Genomic DNA, 17,145 nt, shown 5'->3' with positions numbered 1-17,145 from the left:
GGCCACGCCCCTCTCTTCCAGTTCCGCTCCCTTGGATAAGCTGCGAGGAGGGGGGCGGAGCCTTAGGCCTGAGCCAAGATGGCGACTGCGAAGCCAACCCCCACGGACTCGCTCTCGTTCTGCCTCGCGCAGCTCACGGCGGCGGCCGGGGAGGGTCTACGTGGGGGAAAGGACACAGCTACCAACGAGACACCCTTGGGCCGTGCACTCCTAGCCCTCCGCACGCGCCACGTCAAGGCAGCGGGGGGAATCGAGCGCTTCCGGGCACGCGGCGGGCTCCGCCCCCTTCTTGCGCTGCTACGGCGAGCGGCTGCAGCGGGTCCCGCCCCGTCCCAGACTGGCCCCGGCTCCGCCCCCTCGTCGGTGGAGTCAGCGGCTTCTTTTGGCCCCGCCCCATCGCCGGGCCCCGCCCCCTGCGCTGCGGCGGCGGCGCCCTCTCCTCCAGCGCGCCTGCGCAAGACGCTGGACTTGGCGCTCAGCATCCTAGCCAACTGCTGTACGGAAGGGGCGTGCCGGGCTGAAGTGCGCAGACTCGGGGGCATTCTCCCATTGGGTAAGTGCTCCGCCCTCATATCCTAGAGGGATTCCAACTACGCCTCTGTCCCTATCTGGGCCTAAGCGGTCTTTAGTTCTTTGTGTTGTATCCTGGAAGAATGCACTTTATGACGGCGCAGCTCCCCCACCTCTCAAGCTGTCATGGCCCGTGACGTCACTGGCCTCTCTATAGATCGTACCCTAGCCTTCCTAGGTCAGATAATTACAGCCAATCATCTGGGTATTGACTGTGGAGCACCTCTCTCGCATCTGGGCTGCTGGAGCCAAAGGGTTATTTGATGACTCTTTCAGATGACTCTTAACCTACATTTATGCTCATAGCAGGCACTCAGTGCTTACTGAGTATCTGGCCTTGTGCAGGGCTCTTAAGTCCCATTTGATGAGCGGGAAATCAGGAGTAGTGATTAAGGAAGTGGGCTCTGCAGTCAGCTAGAACCCTCCCAGGCTAGGATTGTAATATGGGGTAATAGCTACCTCGAAAAGTTGGGGTAGGGAGAAAATGGAATACAAAAATAGAACTCAGATACTCTAAGCATGGTACTGGGTACTTCCAGTTATTAAAAACTAGCACAATAAGAACAAATCCTAATCCAATATTTTATAATAACTATTCATGGAGTATAACCTTTAAAAACTGTAAATTACTGTATTGTATACCTATAACATATAATATTGCATATCAACTGTACTTCAATTAAAAAAAAAAAACAGAACAAATCCTAACAAAAGATGGCAAGGTTTTCTACTCACCAGTTAAATTGGTGCCTCCTAGTGGCAACAATGTGAACACAGTTTACATGTCATTGCCTGCCAGCTATGAAATTATGCCTATTTTGATGAACTCTTAATTTTTTGAATAAAATAAAGCATTAACATTTAAAATTTGCAAAAATGCATGCAGACGTTGATGTATTCAATGAGAGGCCTGGCACATTTATAAATCCTCAATAAATGATAGGTTTTGTTGTTAGTGTATAACCCTGTCATTCCTTGTCTGTTTTATATTTTAAATATCTCCTGAAACCATCACTTCTTTGCGTTCTTCCATCATGTGCCCAGAAAATGGTGCCCATGTGCTGGACTGTGCTGGTAGCTGATTTGGTTCAAGCCATTTTCTCACTATTGTGACAACCTCCGTGTTGCTCCCTCTGCCTTATTCTTTTCCCCTGTAGTCATTGTCCCCATGGCTGCCAGATTATATCATATCACTCCCATTCCTAAAACCCTCTGTTGCTCCCAGCTCCCTCACATTCAAATCGTGATCAAGGCCCTTCATGAGGTCATAGCATAAACACTTGGTCTCACCTCTGGGCCTTTACAAAGTTTACTTCCAAACCTGAAATGCCCTGTAACACTTCTGTCCACCATCCTTCTAGCAAATACCTACCTATTGAACCTTCCAGACCCAGCAAGTGTTAGCCTGTTCTGCAGACCTTCCCTGTCTCTCTCAGGCCACATTCTTGAGGTAATTAATGAGAGAGACAAGAAGAAGTAGAACCCTCAAGAGGCCAAACTCTCTTGCAGTGACCATTCTTCAGTGTGTGAAGACAGACAGCATCCAGAACCGAACAGCCCGTGCTCTGGGGAACTTAGCCATGGAACCTGAGAGCTGTGGGGACATCCACTCTGCTGGTGAGCAGTCTCCGAGGGGGGAGTCAGCTAGGACCTGGGGTGGACAAGGGACTTGAGGGTCTGTCCTCGCTCACCCTCTGTCCTCTTCTTCCCTCTCCAGGTGCTGTCCCCCTGCTCGTTGAGAGCCTGACGGCCTGCCAGGATTCACAGTGCCGGCAGAGTGTGGTTCGTGCCCTTCGCAACCTGGCAGATTCACCCCAGCACCGCCTGGCCCTAGCACAGCAGGGAGCGGTGCGCCCACTGGCTGAGCTTCTGGCCGCTGCCCCAGACCCTGCACTTACCTTGGCCTTAGTCCGTGCCCTCCTGGAGCTGAGTCGAGGCTGCTCCCGGGCCTGTGCTGAGCAGCTAAGTCTGGGTGGGGGACTCGGCCCACTGGTCGGCCTGGCCTCCCACCCCAAAAGAGCAGTGCGTGAGGCAACTATCCTGATCCTTGCCAACCTGTGTGCCCAGGGCCTGGTGCGGCCTGCCCTGGGCAATGCTGGTGGCGTGGAGGTGCTACTAGGTGAGCTTCGGCGGCGCCGGGGCCCCAGCGGGGCCAGCCCCGCCTCCCAGCAGCCCCTGGTGCGGGCTGTGTGTCTGTTGTGCCGGGAGGCCATCAACCGGGCCCGACTGCGGGACGCTGGTGGTCTGGAGCTGCTGATGGGCCTGCTGCGGGATCCTCGCGCCAGCACCTGGCACCCTCGTGTTGTGGCCGCCCTTGTGGGTTTCCTCTATGATACTGGGGCCCTGGGCCGGCTGCAGGCTCTGGGACTTGTACCTCTCCTGGCTGGGCAGCTGTGTGGTGAGGCTGGTGATGAGGAAGAAGAAGGAAGAGAAGCTGCTTCCTGGGACTTTCCTGAGGAGCGGACCCCTGAGAGAGCAGAGGCTGGAAGCTTCCGAAGCCTCAGGTGAGTTCCCAGCTGATGCTGTGGGATGGGGGTTTGTGTCTGCTCCAACCCTCTTCCCTATGCTTAATCCCCCAATTCTGTCTCAGCAAGACTTTTATTGACTCTGACTCCTAATTCTGGGTTCTCACTGAACAAGACCACTTTCTAGTCCTAATTAAATACACCTCTTCTCCCCTGGGGCCACCTTTGACCTTTCCTCCACCCCAGCACCTCTGAACTTTGGGTCCCAGACAGGTTCACTGGAAGGTGGTGTGTGCACTGGTTGTGATGATACACTCTGGAGTCTAAATTCTTATTCTAGTACCACCACTTTTAAGCTGAGTCATCTCAGGAAAGTTAATTAACTTCTCTGAGCCCCAAATTCCTTGTTTGTAGCATGGAGGATAATCATACATACATACCCCATAAAGTTGTAAAGATTAAATGAGAGCACTTTGCACCTTACCTGGCACTAAGCAGCGCTCAGTAAATGTCAGCCTTCTTGTGGACTCTTTGACCTCACCTCCCACTGCTTTCCTGGTGCCCATGATACTCTTGCACGCTGGCCTTCTAGCTAGTTTTTGAACCTGACATGTAAGTACTGTCTCAGAGCCTCTTTGGTTGCTGTTCCCCCTGTGTATGCCTTGATTAGATCTTACCTTCTCAGTGGGGGCCGCCATCAGCACCTGATTTTAAATGTCAGCTCTCCCCTCCCCCGGCTCTTTTCTATTCCCTTTAACTTTCCTCCATATGCATCACTTCACACCACACTAACATACCTTGTGGTTTCCCTATTTTGTTATCCTTTTCCCCTGTCGACAAAAATAATCAATAATAAGAATAGAAAATAAAACTAAAAAAGGAAAAACAAAGAATAGAAGAATTTTATTTGAGCCCCAAACAGGATTAGCCTGGAAGCCTGTTTCCCAGATTACTCTGAGAAACTGCTCCAGAGAAGCAGGGTTTCTAGCAGTTTTATATCTTATCAGAACAAAGAACACTAAACAAGTCAGGGATACATTTCTTCAAGGTTTCAAAAAACTATACTAGCACATACCGTACAGCATGTATAGTATGGCCTTGGTACCTGGGAAGAGAGTCTTACCATCAAAGGAGGACCAGCATTGGCATCCCCGGAAAAGGGGCATTTAATCTTTATTTTTAACATGGACATTCTTGTGGTCAATATGCCCTTTCCTTTAAGAATTAAAGCAGATGTACAATATATGTTTGATAGGCCACAGCAGGCTATTTTAGTTAGCATCAAATTCAAGTTAACTCATGTGTAAGCCAGAATGACTTCCCTATATCTCAATATGTGAAAATTTCTTTTCTCACCCCTCACTAGAATATAAAGGGTAGGAAGACAGGAACTTTTTGCTCATTGCTTCTCCCCAGCACCTAAAACGGATCTTAGCACATAATAGGCATCAGTAATTGCTGAAGGAACCAGGTTTTTCCCCCACCTCTCTTTATCACCTCCCTGGATCCACCTTCTCTCCTGGATTCAGTTACCTCCTTTTGCATGATCAGTCTTTTGGCCCTGCCCCTCCCCTCGGCCCTGGGTTCCATCCCCTCTTTCTTCCCATGCAGGTCCTGGCTAATCTCTGAGGGCTATGCCGCAGGCCCAGGAGACATCTCCCCCGACTGGTCCCCCGAGCGCTGTCCGCCGCCGCCGCCGCCGCCAGAGCCGGCCCATCCAGCCAGCCCTTCCCTGGCCCCGACCTCACTGCGGACGCCCCGCGCCCTGCGCACCCCGGGCCGCAGCCCCGCCACCACCGCCGCCGAGGAGCCCTGGGGTCGCGAGGGGCCCGCGCTGCTGCTGCTGTCGCGCTTCTCCCAGGCTCCCGACCCCAGCGGGGCGCTGGTGACCGGCCCCGCCCTGTGCGGCCTGCTGGCCTACGTGACGGGCGCGCCGGGCCCGCCGAGCCCCCGCGCGCTGCGCATCCTGGCGCGCCTCACCTGCAACCCCGCCTGCCTCGAGGCCTTCGTGCGCAGCTACGGGGCCGCCCTGCTGCGTGCCTGGCTGGTCCTCGGCGTTGCCCCCGACGACTGGCCGGTGGTGCGGACCCGGCCTGCTCGTCGCAGCCAGCACCAGCAGCAGCACCAGCACCGGGAGCTGGGTGGGTCCCTGAGCGCCTTTCCGCCCACATGCGAGGCCCCTTCCCCATTCTGCCTTCCCTGCACCTTGAGGCTCACCCTCTCTCGCTGCCCTCAGCTCACCTTTAAACAACCTCAGCCACTAGGTGGTGGCGGGAGGGACTCCCTCCTGTTCTATCGGGGCTGCACACAGTTCCAACCTTTACCCGAGCCTTGGGGTCCAGAGACCCTGACACCAGACTTGGCCCCAACGCGTTAGAATTATGCCTGTCTGCATCTCCCTATCCAGTCTCTTCTTGGCTCTGCATTATCCTGTCTTCCCACTGGGCTCACTGATTGTGAACCCAGGCTCAGGCAGCATGCCCTCCTAGGCCCCACCACCCCTTCCAACCCTGCTAGGGATGGCCCTGTCTTCTGTGCCCTGTTTCAGGCTTTGAGGGCCCAGCCTCCTTCCCTGACCATCCCACTTCCTGTTCTTGCCCTTGACCTCCAACTCCTAGTGTCTAGACCTCAGCCTGCTGTCATCCCCTTCTTCCTTGCCCTGAGTTTACACCTTCCTTCCTTTCAGGGGCCCAGAGGCCTGTCTTGTCTATCCCACCCCAGTCTTGGACACCAGCTCCCAACCTGACCTGCTCTGCCCATCCCTGCAGGTGAAATGCTGCTGCAGAACCTGACCGTGCAGGCTGAATCGCCCTTTGGAGTGGGTGCCCTCACTCACCTGCTGCTCTCTGGGAGTCCCGAGGACCGTGTAGCCTGCGCACTGACCCTGCCCTTCATCTGTCGGTGAGGGAGATGTGGATGCCTTGCAGGGGTTGGGGAGGCAAGGTTACTGTTTCCCAGTCCCACCCTCTTCCACCTTCTAGAGGATTCTCTCTTCTCCCTAAAGGAAGCCTTCTCTGTGGCGCCGGCTGCTTCTGGACCAGGGCGGCCTCCGTCTCCTCCTCTCGGCACTCACTCGGCCAGCTCCGCATCCGCTCTTCCTCTTCTTTGCTGCGGACTCCCTGTCCTGCCTCCAAGGCCTGGTGTCTCCCACCATGAGCCCAGCCCTCCTACCTGCAATTCCCTTGGACCTAGACCCGCCCTCCCCTTGCCTCTATGAACCTCTGCTGGGCCCAGCCCCCATCCCAGCCCCTGACCTCCACTTCCTACTGGACTCAGGCCTCCGGCTCCCTGCCCAGCGAGCCACCTCTGCCACCGCCTCCCCCTTTTTCCGGGCCCTGCTAGCTGGCAGCTTTGCCGAAGCTGAGATGGATCTAGTGCCACTTCGAGGCCTGTCACCCAGCGCAGCCTGGCCCATCCTGCATCACTTGCATGGCTGCCGGGGCTGTGGGGCTGCCCTGGGGCCTGTTCCTCCACCAGGCCAGCCCCTGCTGGGCTCAGAGGCTGAGGAGGCCCTGGAGGCTGCTGGCCGTTTCCTGCTGCCTGGGCTGGAGGAGGAGCTTGAAGAAGCCGTGGGCCGTATCCACCTGGGACCTCAGGGTGGCCCAGAGTCAGTGGGTGAGGTATTCCGCCTGGGCCGGCCCCGGCTGGCTGCCCACTGTGCCCGCTGGACACTGGGGCCAGGGCAGTGCCCACGGAAGCGAGCCCTGGCCCTAGTGGGGCTTGTGGAGGCAGCAGGCGAAGAGGCAGGGCCCCTGACCGAGGCTTTGCTGGCTGTGGTGATGGGGGTAGAACTGGAGGGCAAGGGTCCTAGCCTAGACTGTTGATGTCCCCTGGGAGGAGACCCGAGGATGAGTTGGCTATGAAGGAGATCCCCCTCAGAGTGGCACAGGAGGAGGATGAGCAGAAGGAGTCACCGGCAAGGACCTGTGAGAGGATGGACCTCAAACCTGGCTGATGGTCTGAAGACTCAGGAGTGAGAAGCTAAGGCCAGGGGCTGGGCATGGGGCCCACAAGATGAAGAACAGCCCAGAGCCCCAGACACCTGGCCTGGCCCGGCTTTCTGGAGTTGGAATTAAAAACTTTGGAGATGGGCTGCCCCTGTTGTGTGGTGTCTCTGCTTACTTTCCTGTGGAAGTCCCTCTACCCCCTCACCCATCAAGTAGGGTCTAGTCCAGGTCTGTCTCAGTAGAGTACACCCTTGGTTTAGAAGTTTAATAAGTGAGTATGGGCTGATTCCTGGAGCCCTGGAATATGGGGGAGTTCCCAGGCTTCTCCCAAGGATGTGGTTTTGGGCCCTGGGGGAGGCCTGCTTCCTGCTCATGCTACTTCATTGCTCAAGCAGCCACCCAGCTGGATGCAGACCTTGGTCAGGGCTAAGAGGGTTGTGCTGAGGGAATGTAAGTGTGGGGATATACATCCGAGGCCTTGACATTACTATTTCCTCAGTGCTCTTCCTCTTGTCTTTGGCCTTTAGTCTCTGGATCTGTTTTCATGTTTTGGGTCAAGTGTCCTCCTGCTGTTTTTCTAACGGAAGACCTGTGTTCAAGTCCGTGAGGCCCTTACTCATGCCCAGACAGCCTGAGCCCTAGGCTGACATTCAGGTGAGGGAAGGGCTCATGGTTTTTGTCACCCAGGCAGGGTCTCCATGACCTGGCTCCCAGATCACTGACCATAGGTGGCAGCCTGACTTTGAGGAGAGTGCCTGGACGGGGCCTGCCTGTTAGCTCCTGTGGAGCCAAGGTTGCCACTTGCCACCTCTGTGCCTCTGGTAGTGTCCAGGCCTCTGTTCTCAGGCTGTGCTTTAGAACCACCCAGAAAGCTTTTTAAAAATACTGATGACTGGGCCCTTTCTGACTGAACTGGACTGAGGGGAGGATACCTTGGGTATCACTCTTTAAAAATCTCCTAGGCTGTTCTGATTTGCTGCTGGGTTGAGATCCTCACCTCCCTGCCAATTCCAGGGTTCATACCTGGGCTCAGGTCTGGGTTGAAACCCACAGTCCAGTGGCTGCAGCACTGTTGTGTCTGTCCATACCCAGCTCCAGAGTGTCTCGTTTCCACCTTGATTTCTCAGGGTCTCTGTCCAGGGAAGGCCTCTTGTTCTTTTGTGGCTGGGGTCTTTGTCTTGCTTTCTTCTCTGTTCATCAGTATATTGGGAAAAGGCTCTTTGGGGACCGGTCTGGGTCACCTCAGTGTTGGAAAAGGCTGGCTGGGTCTGGCTGCCTGGGAGTTCTCCCTGAGTCTTCATGGGGCTTGGGCCTGGTTTCTGTTTATCTGTGTCTGTATGTCTGTTTCCAGCTCTATAGTTTATAGTCTGTGGGAGGGCTCATGGGGTCTGTCTGTCTCTGAGAGAGTTCTTTGTGTCCAGTATGTATGCCTTTTGGGATCTGTTTATGTCACTGTCAGTCAGAGTGTCTGAGGGAAGGTCTCTGAACCTGGGATCTGACTGATCCTTAGAACATCACTCCTGCCTCCAATGCAAAAATTTTGTCTGGAGCAGTCTCCCAGGAACAGCCTGGATGGGAAAGGTCTGTCTAGGACTCAGGGTGCTAGCTTTGGGAGGTGGGGTGTTGGCTTGGGGGCCTCAGTCTGTGTCTACGAGTCTCAGTGGGCAGAGGATCCCGGGCTTGGTCTGGAAGAGCCACTTTTCTTACCAGGCTCTGGCTGCCTGGGACTCCCTGCAGCTGAGGCCAAGGCTGGGGTGTGGCTGCCTCCGCGGCAGGCCGGCGGGCTGGGCCTGGGTGGGCCGGGGCCCTCCCTCCCTTACAGGCCCCCACGCCGGGTTCTCCCGTTCATTGTGCACCCCCCCCCCTCGCCCCAGCCCTAACCCAGCGGGTCCCGGCTTCCTTACATGGTCAGGACCGGGCCTCCAGATCCTGGACTTCCCCCTCCCCCCGCCCCCACCGGACACGGCCCCCGCCCTGCTCGCCCCGCGCGGTCTGCCCGCGCCCCGTCATGGAGGACCTGGGTGAGTGGGGCCCTGGTCCCCTTGTCCCTAGTCCTTCACCACCACCTGGACCCACTTCCCCATCCTGCACCCCCTCGCACTCCCGGCATCTCTCCATCCCTGCCTCCTGTCTTCTGGCTTCTGGCTTCTGGTCTCTGCCGGCGCCTCCTTTCCGACTCCACGTCCCCCTTCCTGCCTCTCCCTTCCTGCCTTTCCCAGACTGGCCGCTCCCTCCTTCTCTCGCGCCGCTCCTCCATCACTGGCTGAGGACTGACGGATGGGCAGGGAGGTGCAGCGCCTGTGGGCACCTGGGCTCAGGAGCTCGGGGAAGGGAGGGGTTAACGGGACCTTGAGTCCGGGGACTGGGAAAGTAGACGGGAAGGGAGAATATGACATCAAGTTCTGGAGAAGAAAATGGGCTTTCCCTAGGGCTTTGGGAAGGAAAGAGTTAAGGGCCCTTAAGTATGGTAGAGGTCAGTTCCTTGGGGCAGAAAGTATAATAGATGAGTGCCAAGAAGCCAAAAGGTGGCTAAGGGTTCCACTAAGGTGCTCAGAAATGAAGAGTAAAGGGGCAAAGACTTCTAGGTTCTGAAAGGTAAAGAGTTCAAAGGATCCAGATCTGAGGGCATCTCCCCCTCCCCTTCTCGCTCTCTCTCTTTCTCTCTCTCTTTCTCTCTCTCTCTCTCTTCTCTCTCTCTCTCTCTCTCTCTCTCTCTCTCTCTCTCTCTCTCTCTCTCTCTCTCTCTCTCTCTCTCTCTCTCTGTGTGTGTGTGTGTGTGTGTGTGTGTGCGCGCGCGCGCGCGCGCGTGTGTGTCTCGGGGCTGGAAGGAGGGTCCAGGCATCTCATCCTCCCTGTCTGTTGGAACTGAGGCTGGAAGGCTGTACCCTCCGTGGGAGAGAAGGGGTTCCAGCACCCTGCAGTAGGGGGTGCTGCTCAGCAGGGGTAACGGGCACTAGTACTGTGAAGAATTAGCCAATCAGAAAGCAGGTCCCAGCCGACTCACCAATGAGGTGCATAGAGTGGAGCCCAGTGGCGCCTGGAGGGAGGGGCCTGTTTAGGTGTAGGGGGTGTGGCAGAAAGAACATCCAATCAGAAAGCTGGTGCCTGGCATGCAGCCAATTGAGCAATTTGGGATGAAGCCAAATTTGGCTCCAGCAAAGAGCCAATTTGGATTGCATTAGAAAAGATTGAGAGAATAAAAGAATCAGGTAGCTAAGTCTATAAGTGACTCCCAGGATGAGCCATGTGGGATATTGTGATCATACATATTACTTGCTGCTCTTCCACATCTCTGGCATTGTGTTTCCTTCTGATTCTTGACCTCTGCTCTTAATGCTGGCTTCTGTCCTCCTGAAATACTGCCCACTTAGAACACTTATTCTCTGATCTCTTAAGGCCCCGTCTCTGGCCTAACCTTCACCTCTCAACCTCTCACCCTGATGGCCTCTTCCTGCAGATGCCCTACTCTCTGACCTGGAGACAACCACCTCACACATGCCAAGGTCAGGGGCTCTAAAAGAGCGGCCCCCAGAACCCCTGACGTCTCCTCTGCCACAGGTGAGATCAGATGCCGGGGACTGGGGCAACTACTAGGGCCAGGTTTGCCCCGGGGAGGAGAATCTGGGCCTGAGTGGGGCAAAGTATAGGCCTATCATCCCATACATGTGTCCTTCTCTATAGATGGGGTCTGGGGAGTCTTCAGGAGCCTCTGGGGACAAGGACCATCTATACAGGTGAGGGTGCTGGGGACTGGGGGGTGGGGGAGCCATCTGAGACTCACATGAGGAGGCTTGAATTCCCCACCCTGAACCCAGGTTCCTACCTTGTTTCCCAGCACGGTATGCAAGCCTCGGTCCCCGAAGCCTGCAGCCCCTGCGGCCCCTCCATTCTCCTCTTCCTGTGGTGTCTTGGGCACGGGGCTCTGTGAGCTAGACCGGTTACTTCAGGAACTTAATGCTACTCAGTTCAACATCACAGGTACCAGGGTTACTGGGAAAGGCCTTGACAGGATGGGGGCAGAGCAGGGTGGAGACTAAAGGTATAGATTGATTTCCCAGAGTAGCAGCTAAAGGGACACAAGCCTTAACTGGGAGGGAGGCTAGAGTGTGGCCCCATGTCCAGTGCACTTCTCTCCTCTCTGCAGATGAAATAATGTCTCAGTTCCCATCTAGCAAGGACACTGCAGGGGAGCAGAAGGAGGACAAATCTGAGGACAAGAAAAGGCCCAGCCCGTGAGTGTGGCATAGTTGGCAGGGCGGGGAGAGAGGTATTCAGTCCTGGATACCTGAGTTACTGGAGGAAGGGTTACTCTGAGGCTCTGACTGACATGAATTATGTCCTTCACAGGCCTCCCAGCCCATCTCCTGTTCTTCCAAAGCCTTCAGCCACCTCGGCCACCCTGGAGCTAGACAGACTGATGGCTTCACTCTCTGATTTCCGTGTCCAGAACCATGTGAGTCAGGCAGGGGGAGGGGGTGGGCCAGTGTGGGTTTGTGGCTCCCAACACATTTTAGACCCTCCCACTTCTGCTGCCTTGCTGACTCAACTGTCCTGTCCTCCCTGCTACAGCTTCCAGCCTCTGGCCCAAACCAGCCACCAGTGCTAAGCTCTGTGAATGAGGACTCTCCCACCCCACCAGGGCCAACTAACAAGGGCAGCCTGGACACCATGCTGGGGCTGCTTCAGTCCGACCTCAGCCGCCGTGGTGTTCCCACCCAGGCCAAGGGCCTCTGTGGCTCCTGCAATAAACCCATTGCTGGGCAAGTAAGTGGAGCCCTGTGAGGAGGTGGGTAGAGACCCACAGACCCATCTTTACTGAGAGCCAGCCTTTGTGCTGCTCCCTTTTAATAAATAACTCTGGGAAGTGGGTATTACTCTTATTCTACAGATGAGGAAACTGAAGCTCTGAGTCACACAGCAAGTAAGTGGCAGGGGGAGAATTCCAACCCGCTTACCATTTATTCTGGTCCTACTCTGTGCCAGGCACTATGCTAGCTCCTTTACAAACCCCCATCTCATTTAGTCTTCACAAAAGCCTTGTTGGCACCACTTACCATCTCTCAGGCACCCACAAAGACTGTTTCTCCTCTGTCAGAGTCTGGTTCAGGGGCTCTGGTTCTTGGCTTATTGACTGAAAAGATGTTATTGGTGACTGTGCCCAATGGTTGACCTAGATCCTACTGCTAGATAAAGCACCCTACTGTCATCCTAGAATTCCAGTCTCAGCAGAGCAGGGTGGCATTATGACTTTCGTGGGCCCTGAGCACTTTCATCTTCATGGGTTCCTTCCTCCATTAAAAAAAATTTTAATTGCATTTTATGACTGTGTTGGTGTAAAGATGAATATTAATGTTTTATATTAAGTAATTTTTTCTAGCTCGTTTCTTCTCTTAATTTTAAAAGAAATTACAACATTTTTGTGGGCTCCTAAAAGTACCATGGGCCCTAGGCACTGTAAGAGAAGACAGGTTGAATCTCCATCACTTATTGACTGAGTGACATGATTGTTAGATTCTTCATCCTGATCTCTCAGAGATAATATCCCAAAAGTGCCATGTAAACCTTAGCTCACTGGGCCCTTGGCAGCCCGAGGGCCACTCTGACCCAGGCCTTGCCCCCAACTCGCAGGTGGTGACTGCGCTTGGCCGTGCTTGGCACCCTGAGCACTTTGTTTGCGGTGGCTGTTCCACGGCCCTGGGAGGCAGCAGCTTCTTCGAGAAGGATGGAGCCCCCTTCTGTCCCGAGTGCTACTTCGAGCGCTTCTCCCCACGGTGTGGCCTCTGCAACCAACCCATCAGACATGTGAGCCCTGCCTGGCCCACAAGCCCCGCCTCTGTCTCACGCAAGGAGCGGGTGGAATGGGCCTCATCCACTCACAGGTCCCCCACCCCATCTCCAGCCCCTTCCCGTGGCCTAGTCCCGAGGCCCTTTGGACTCTGCCCTCTCTCTTTGACTCCCTTTTAGGTCTCCCACACCTTAAAATCTTACTCTAACCCACTCACTTAGGTTCAGGGCGGAAGAGGGAGGGAAGAAGGAATAGAGGGCCACACTGAGTGTTCCCTTTCATTTCCCGCAGAAGATGGTTACTGCCTTGGGCACCCACTGGCACCCGGAGCATTTCTGTTGCGTCAGTTGCGGGGAGCCCTTCGGAGATGAGGGTGAGAGCTTAACTCCCACCTTGAAAGCCGCGGGTCCACTCGACATCCCGCTCATTCCCTTTGTCCCCAGCCGACTACGACCTCCGAAGTCCCGGGGCGGTGAATTTTCCCCCTGCTCTCTCCCGGCCCCAATCTGTCTCACCTGTTGGTTCCATCCCTTCCCGCTCTGCCCCCGCCACAGACCCCGTCCCTCTTTTCCTACTACTCACTCGGACTGTCCCTCCTCTGGACCCACAGCCTCAGATCTTCTAGGCCCCCAGGGCCACCTCGCACCCTTTTCCTTCCGCCCACTCGGTTCCCGCTCCTAGGTTTCCACGAGCGAGAGGGCCGCCCCTACTGCCGCCGGGACTTCCTGCAGCTGTTTGCCCCGCGCTGCCAGGGCTGCCAAGGCCCCATTCTGGATAACTACATCTCGGCGCTCAGCGCGCTCTGGCACCCAGACTGCTTCGTCTGTAGGGTGCGCGGCTTTGGGGGCGGGGCCTGGGAGGGATGGGTCAATGGCGAGCGGGACTAAAAGCCTGGGGCGGGGCAATTAACCAGAACAGCGTTCTCGGGGGACGGGGCTTCGCGTTTGTGGGCGGGGTGAGGGTGCTGCGGGGGTCTCCCGGGTTATTCAGGTCATGAAACGAGTTATCTGGTCTCGGGGTTGACGCTGACCCCTTCCTTTCGCGGCTGCCCTTCCCCAGGAATGCTTCGCGCCCTTCTCGGGAGGCAGCTTTTTCGAGCATGAGGGCCGCCCGCTGTGCGAGAACCATTTCCACGCGCGGCGCGGGTCGCTGTGCGCCACGTGTGGCCTCCCGGTGACAGGACGATGCGTGTCGGCCCTAGGCCGCCGTTTCCACCCGGACCACTTCACTTGCACCTTCTGCCTGCGCCCGCTCACCAAGGGCTCCTTCCAGGAGCGCGCCAGCAAACCCTATTGCCAGCCCTGCTTCCTCAAGCTCTTCGGCTGACCGCCTGGCCGGCTTGCCACTCCGGGAGAACGCAGTCTCAAAGACCTCGCCCTTCCCGAAAAGATCGGGCTCTCCAGACCCCAAGGCCTTGCTCTTGGAGCTTGGGACTCCCCAAGCCCCACTCCATGAGGCCCCACCCCTTGGAGAGACCCGCCCTGAAGGTACTGTACACTCCCGATGGGCGAGTTCAGAAAAGGCCCAGCAGATCCTAAAGCCACACGCCCCCTAAAGTGGGTGGTACTCTGAAAAGCGACCCCGCTTGAGCCCTTCACTTTATTCCCAGCCTTAAGGGATCTCCCCGACTGGAGGAAGGCCCATGCAATTCCCACGAATCCGAGACCAGGCCCGGACGTCCCTCTCCCCACCCCTCACTGTTTTGTGCACTTTTTTCTACCCACATAAACACACATTCTACTTCACACCGGTTCTGTGTCTCTGCGCGGGAGGGCCTTGCGTCGCGAAGCCCCGCCCCTTTTACTTGCTCTGGCCGCGAAAGGTTCTAGGCCACCGCCCAGTGCCTGGAGACTCAGCCTCAGCTCTTGCAGGCTGTCCACCTATCAGATGAGCCTGAGGCTGGAAAGGCCGGCCACCTAAGCAGGATTATGCAGATGGTGGCCAGCCAGGACAGAAGCTCAAGCTGCGCGCCATCGAACCTTCTAGGCCCCGTCGTCCGGCTTTTTCAGCTCCCTATTACCTTGAAATAAGCACTTAGTCTGTAGTCCCCCAACTCTCTCCCACTCTTGCCACCTTGTCCGGTTTTCATATTTTTTCCCCTCCTTCAAAGACCTTCAGAGATGGAGCTCCATTAAAAAGTGTCCATTTATGCCGACCTTTTAGATCTGGGCATTAAACTACAGCTTCCCTCATACTAATTTTGACTCGTAACATCTCCCTCTAGGCAGAGGATGACACTTGGAGTGGTCAGGACAGTGACTGAGGGAAGCACTGGGGGCTGTACGAGCTAGAGGGAGACTTCTAACTCAGACCGGAAGTCAAGGAAGGCTTCCTGGAGGAGGTGGCACCTGAGCCAAGCCCCAGCAGAGAAGGTTGGGCCAAGTTTTTAGGTGTGGAGAAGTTCAGGCTCCATCTGAATCCCCAAGCCCCAGGGGCCTTTCTAAATCCCAGAACCAGTACCTTGGACCCTGTAAGTCCCTAGGGAGGGGGCCTGGATTCCTGGGTCATAACTACAGGGACCTTTGAGGCTGGAAACATGGATCCTCAGATGCCCTTCCAGCTCAAGGAGGAGCTAACAGCCAAAGAGAACATGTGTGGGCAAGTGACAAAAGTGAGGTTCTCTTCCCTGGCCTCAGGCAGACCCCCAAATCCTCTCCTCCCTGAGGCTCCTCTCCTTGGGTCTTCCTAAGTCTCCTGCTCTTTCCTGTCCACACATTCTCCCTGGTGAATGCTGTCCATTCTTTGACTTGTAACCACCTCCCAGTCTCAAGTCATTCATTTACCAAGTTTTTATTGAGTGTGTACTGTGCCAGGCTCCAGGCCAGGTGCTGGGGAGGCCATAGGGGACATCTTCCTTGGCCTTATGATCTAGTAGGGGAGACAGATGAAAAACAAATACACAGGGACAAGTGTGATGGAGTAAGGGGGAATTTCCCTGATGGCCTGGGTAAGTCTTCCCCCACAGCACCTCCCTGTCCCCTCACTTGGAACTATTGCAAATAGGTGTTTGTTGCTTGTTTATTTCTCAAACAAATGCAAACTCCTGGGAGCTTATTGTCAAAGGGTATGTTTGTTTTGCTGACGGTTGTCTGTCCAGTGTCTAGAATACTGTCTAGCATGTGGTCAGGGCTCAATAAATGTTAATGAAGGAAGGAATGAGGAAGAAGGGAAGGAGGGAGGGTGAGGGGGCAAAACACAGAGAACTAAATGAGAGAAGGTGGGCAAGGGGTTACTTGAACCAGACAGTTAGAGAAGGCCTCTGTGAATATTAATGTCTAAGTTGAGACTTTGAAGGTTGAGGAAAGAACCAGCCAGGCAAAGAGCCTGAGGAGAGTATCCTGGGCAGCAGAAACAGCAAGTGCAAAGGCCAAGAGGTTGTGAAGAGCTTGGACTACTGGAAGGAAGGAAAGAAAGCTAGTGTGGTTGATTAGAGCCAGCAAGGGACAGAGTAGTAGGAGAGGAGGCCAAAGAGGAAATAGTGGCCACCTTACGAAGGGCTTTGCAGGCCACAGTGAGGGCATATAGATTTTAATCACCTATAACCCCAATGTGTCCTCTGATACTTGCCCCTGGATTTCTCTCAGGCACTTCAAATTCATCACCCTCTGAAGCAGATGCCGTGGGTGTCCTGCCCGCATCCACTTGGCCCACCTGGGAAGAGAGTTCCCAGACCCTCAGTCTCCCCAGCTGCTCCCTGAGGGTACTCTCCAGAGGAAGGCGAGTGCTCCTATGCCCAGCAGGCCTGGAGTGGGTGGAGGGAGGTTCTGTAATCTCCAGCCAGTTAGAGACAGGGATTGCTGAATATGCTAGCTTTCTGGACCCTTGGGGGTCAATTCTGAGGTGAGTTCCCCTCAGTGTCTCAGAGGCTCCCCACTGGGATTGTCACAGTGGTCACCTTTTAATCAACACACCCTTTACAGGCTTTTTGCCATTCCTAGTCTCTTCCCCACCCCTACACAGTCCTTACTGGGATCAGCTCCCCAGTAAAGTCCTCACACCCCAATTCTCATCTTAGAGCCTGCTTTTGAAGGGACCAAAATGAAAGCATTCCCTAAACTTAACTCATCATAGTCCCCTAAAATATTGTTTTCTGTTCCCCCATCTCTGGCAAGAACCCAATTACTACAATCAGACACCCAAGTCTGGTCAATTCTAGAAAGGCAAAGGTACAGATATTTAAACCACCCCCCTTCTTGTATCCAAGCCTGTGCTGAGCAATGGGACTCCAGGGATGAATCAGATCGTTTTCTGCTTTGGGGGATTCTCTGGTCTATTGGGGAGACTGACCTGGACCCAGACAAGGACCACAAAATGTGCTCAGACTGTATCAGAAAAGTCAGAGAAGTCTTTCATGAAGAGATGCTATCTTCCCTAAAGA

At 55.2% G+C, this 17,145-nt stretch overlaps 2 protein-coding genes across 3 annotated transcripts; both read left to right on the top strand.

The window, feature by feature from the left end:
* The first annotated feature begins 13 nt into the window (after positions 1 to 13).
* ARMC5 (armadillo repeat containing 5) lies at positions 14 to 7,131 on the top strand. The gene is made up of 6 exons (XM_032460388.1): positions 14 to 553; positions 2,080 to 2,187; positions 2,288 to 3,074; positions 4,647 to 5,176; positions 5,804 to 5,936; positions 6,040 to 7,131. Exons 1-6 carry the CDS (start codon positions 79 to 81, stop codon positions 6,857 to 6,859), a joined length of 2,853 nt encoding a protein of 950 aa, XP_032316279.1. The 5' UTR covers positions 14 to 78; the 3' UTR covers positions 6,860 to 7,131.
* A 1,721-nt stretch (positions 7,132 to 8,852) lies between these two features.
* On the top strand, positions 8,853 to 14,512 carry TGFB1I1 (transforming growth factor beta 1 induced transcript 1). Of its 2 annotated transcripts, none has more exons than XM_032460379.1 (11): positions 8,853 to 9,003; positions 10,440 to 10,540; positions 10,664 to 10,716; positions 10,818 to 10,960; positions 11,127 to 11,214; positions 11,330 to 11,435; positions 11,552 to 11,746; positions 12,611 to 12,784; positions 13,059 to 13,140; positions 13,449 to 13,597; positions 13,827 to 14,512. In XM_032460379.1, the coding sequence occupies exons 1-11, from the start codon at positions 8,991 to 8,993 to the stop codon at positions 14,091 to 14,093; spliced, it is 1,371 nt and encodes a 456-aa protein (XP_032316270.1). In that variant the 5' UTR covers positions 8,853 to 8,990; the 3' UTR covers positions 14,094 to 14,512. The 2 variants fall into 2 exon arrangements, with proteins under 2 accessions (XP_032316270.1, XP_032316271.1); XM_032460380.1 differs by having other exon boundaries at positions 8,890 to 9,003; positions 10,379 to 10,540.
* The last annotated feature ends 2,633 nt before the right edge of the window (positions 14,513 to 17,145 follow it).

Source organism: Camelus ferus, chromosome 18 (assembly GCF_009834535.1).
Source record: "Camelus ferus isolate YT-003-E chromosome 18, BCGSAC_Cfer_1.0, whole genome shotgun sequence".
Classification (NCBI taxonomy): Eukaryota; Metazoa; Chordata; class Mammalia; order Artiodactyla; family Camelidae; genus Camelus; species Camelus ferus.
The sequence above is the reverse complement of the archived record's forward strand: the minus strand, read 5'-3'. Positions and strand labels throughout refer to the sequence as shown.

What these genes read in the sequence shown, in the direction of transcription:
- ARMC5 (XM_032460388.1), top strand. Translation starts at nt 79, where the DNA reads ATGGCGACTGCGAAGCCAACCCCCACGGACTCGCTCTCGTTCTGCCTC. An exon ending in CGGGGGCATTCTCCCATTGG is followed by an intron (nt 554 to 2,079) that starts GTAAGTGCTCCG and finishes ACTCTCTTGCAG; the next exon opens with TGACCATTCTTCAGTGTGTG. An exon ending in ACCCTGCCCTTCATCTGTCG is followed by an intron (nt 5,937 to 6,039) that starts GTGAGGGAGATG and finishes TTCTCCCTAAAG; the next exon opens with GAAGCCTTCTCTGTGGCGCC.
- TGFB1I1 (XM_032460379.1), top strand. An exon ending in TGACGTCTCCTCTGCCACAG is followed by an intron (nt 10,541 to 10,663) that starts GTGAGATCAGAT and finishes CCTTCTCTATAG; the next exon opens with ATGGGGTCTGGGGAGTCTTC. An exon ending in GGAGCCCTTCGGAGATGAGG is followed by an intron (nt 13,141 to 13,448) that starts GTGAGAGCTTAA and finishes TCCCGCTCCTAG; the next exon opens with GTTTCCACGAGCGAGAGGGC.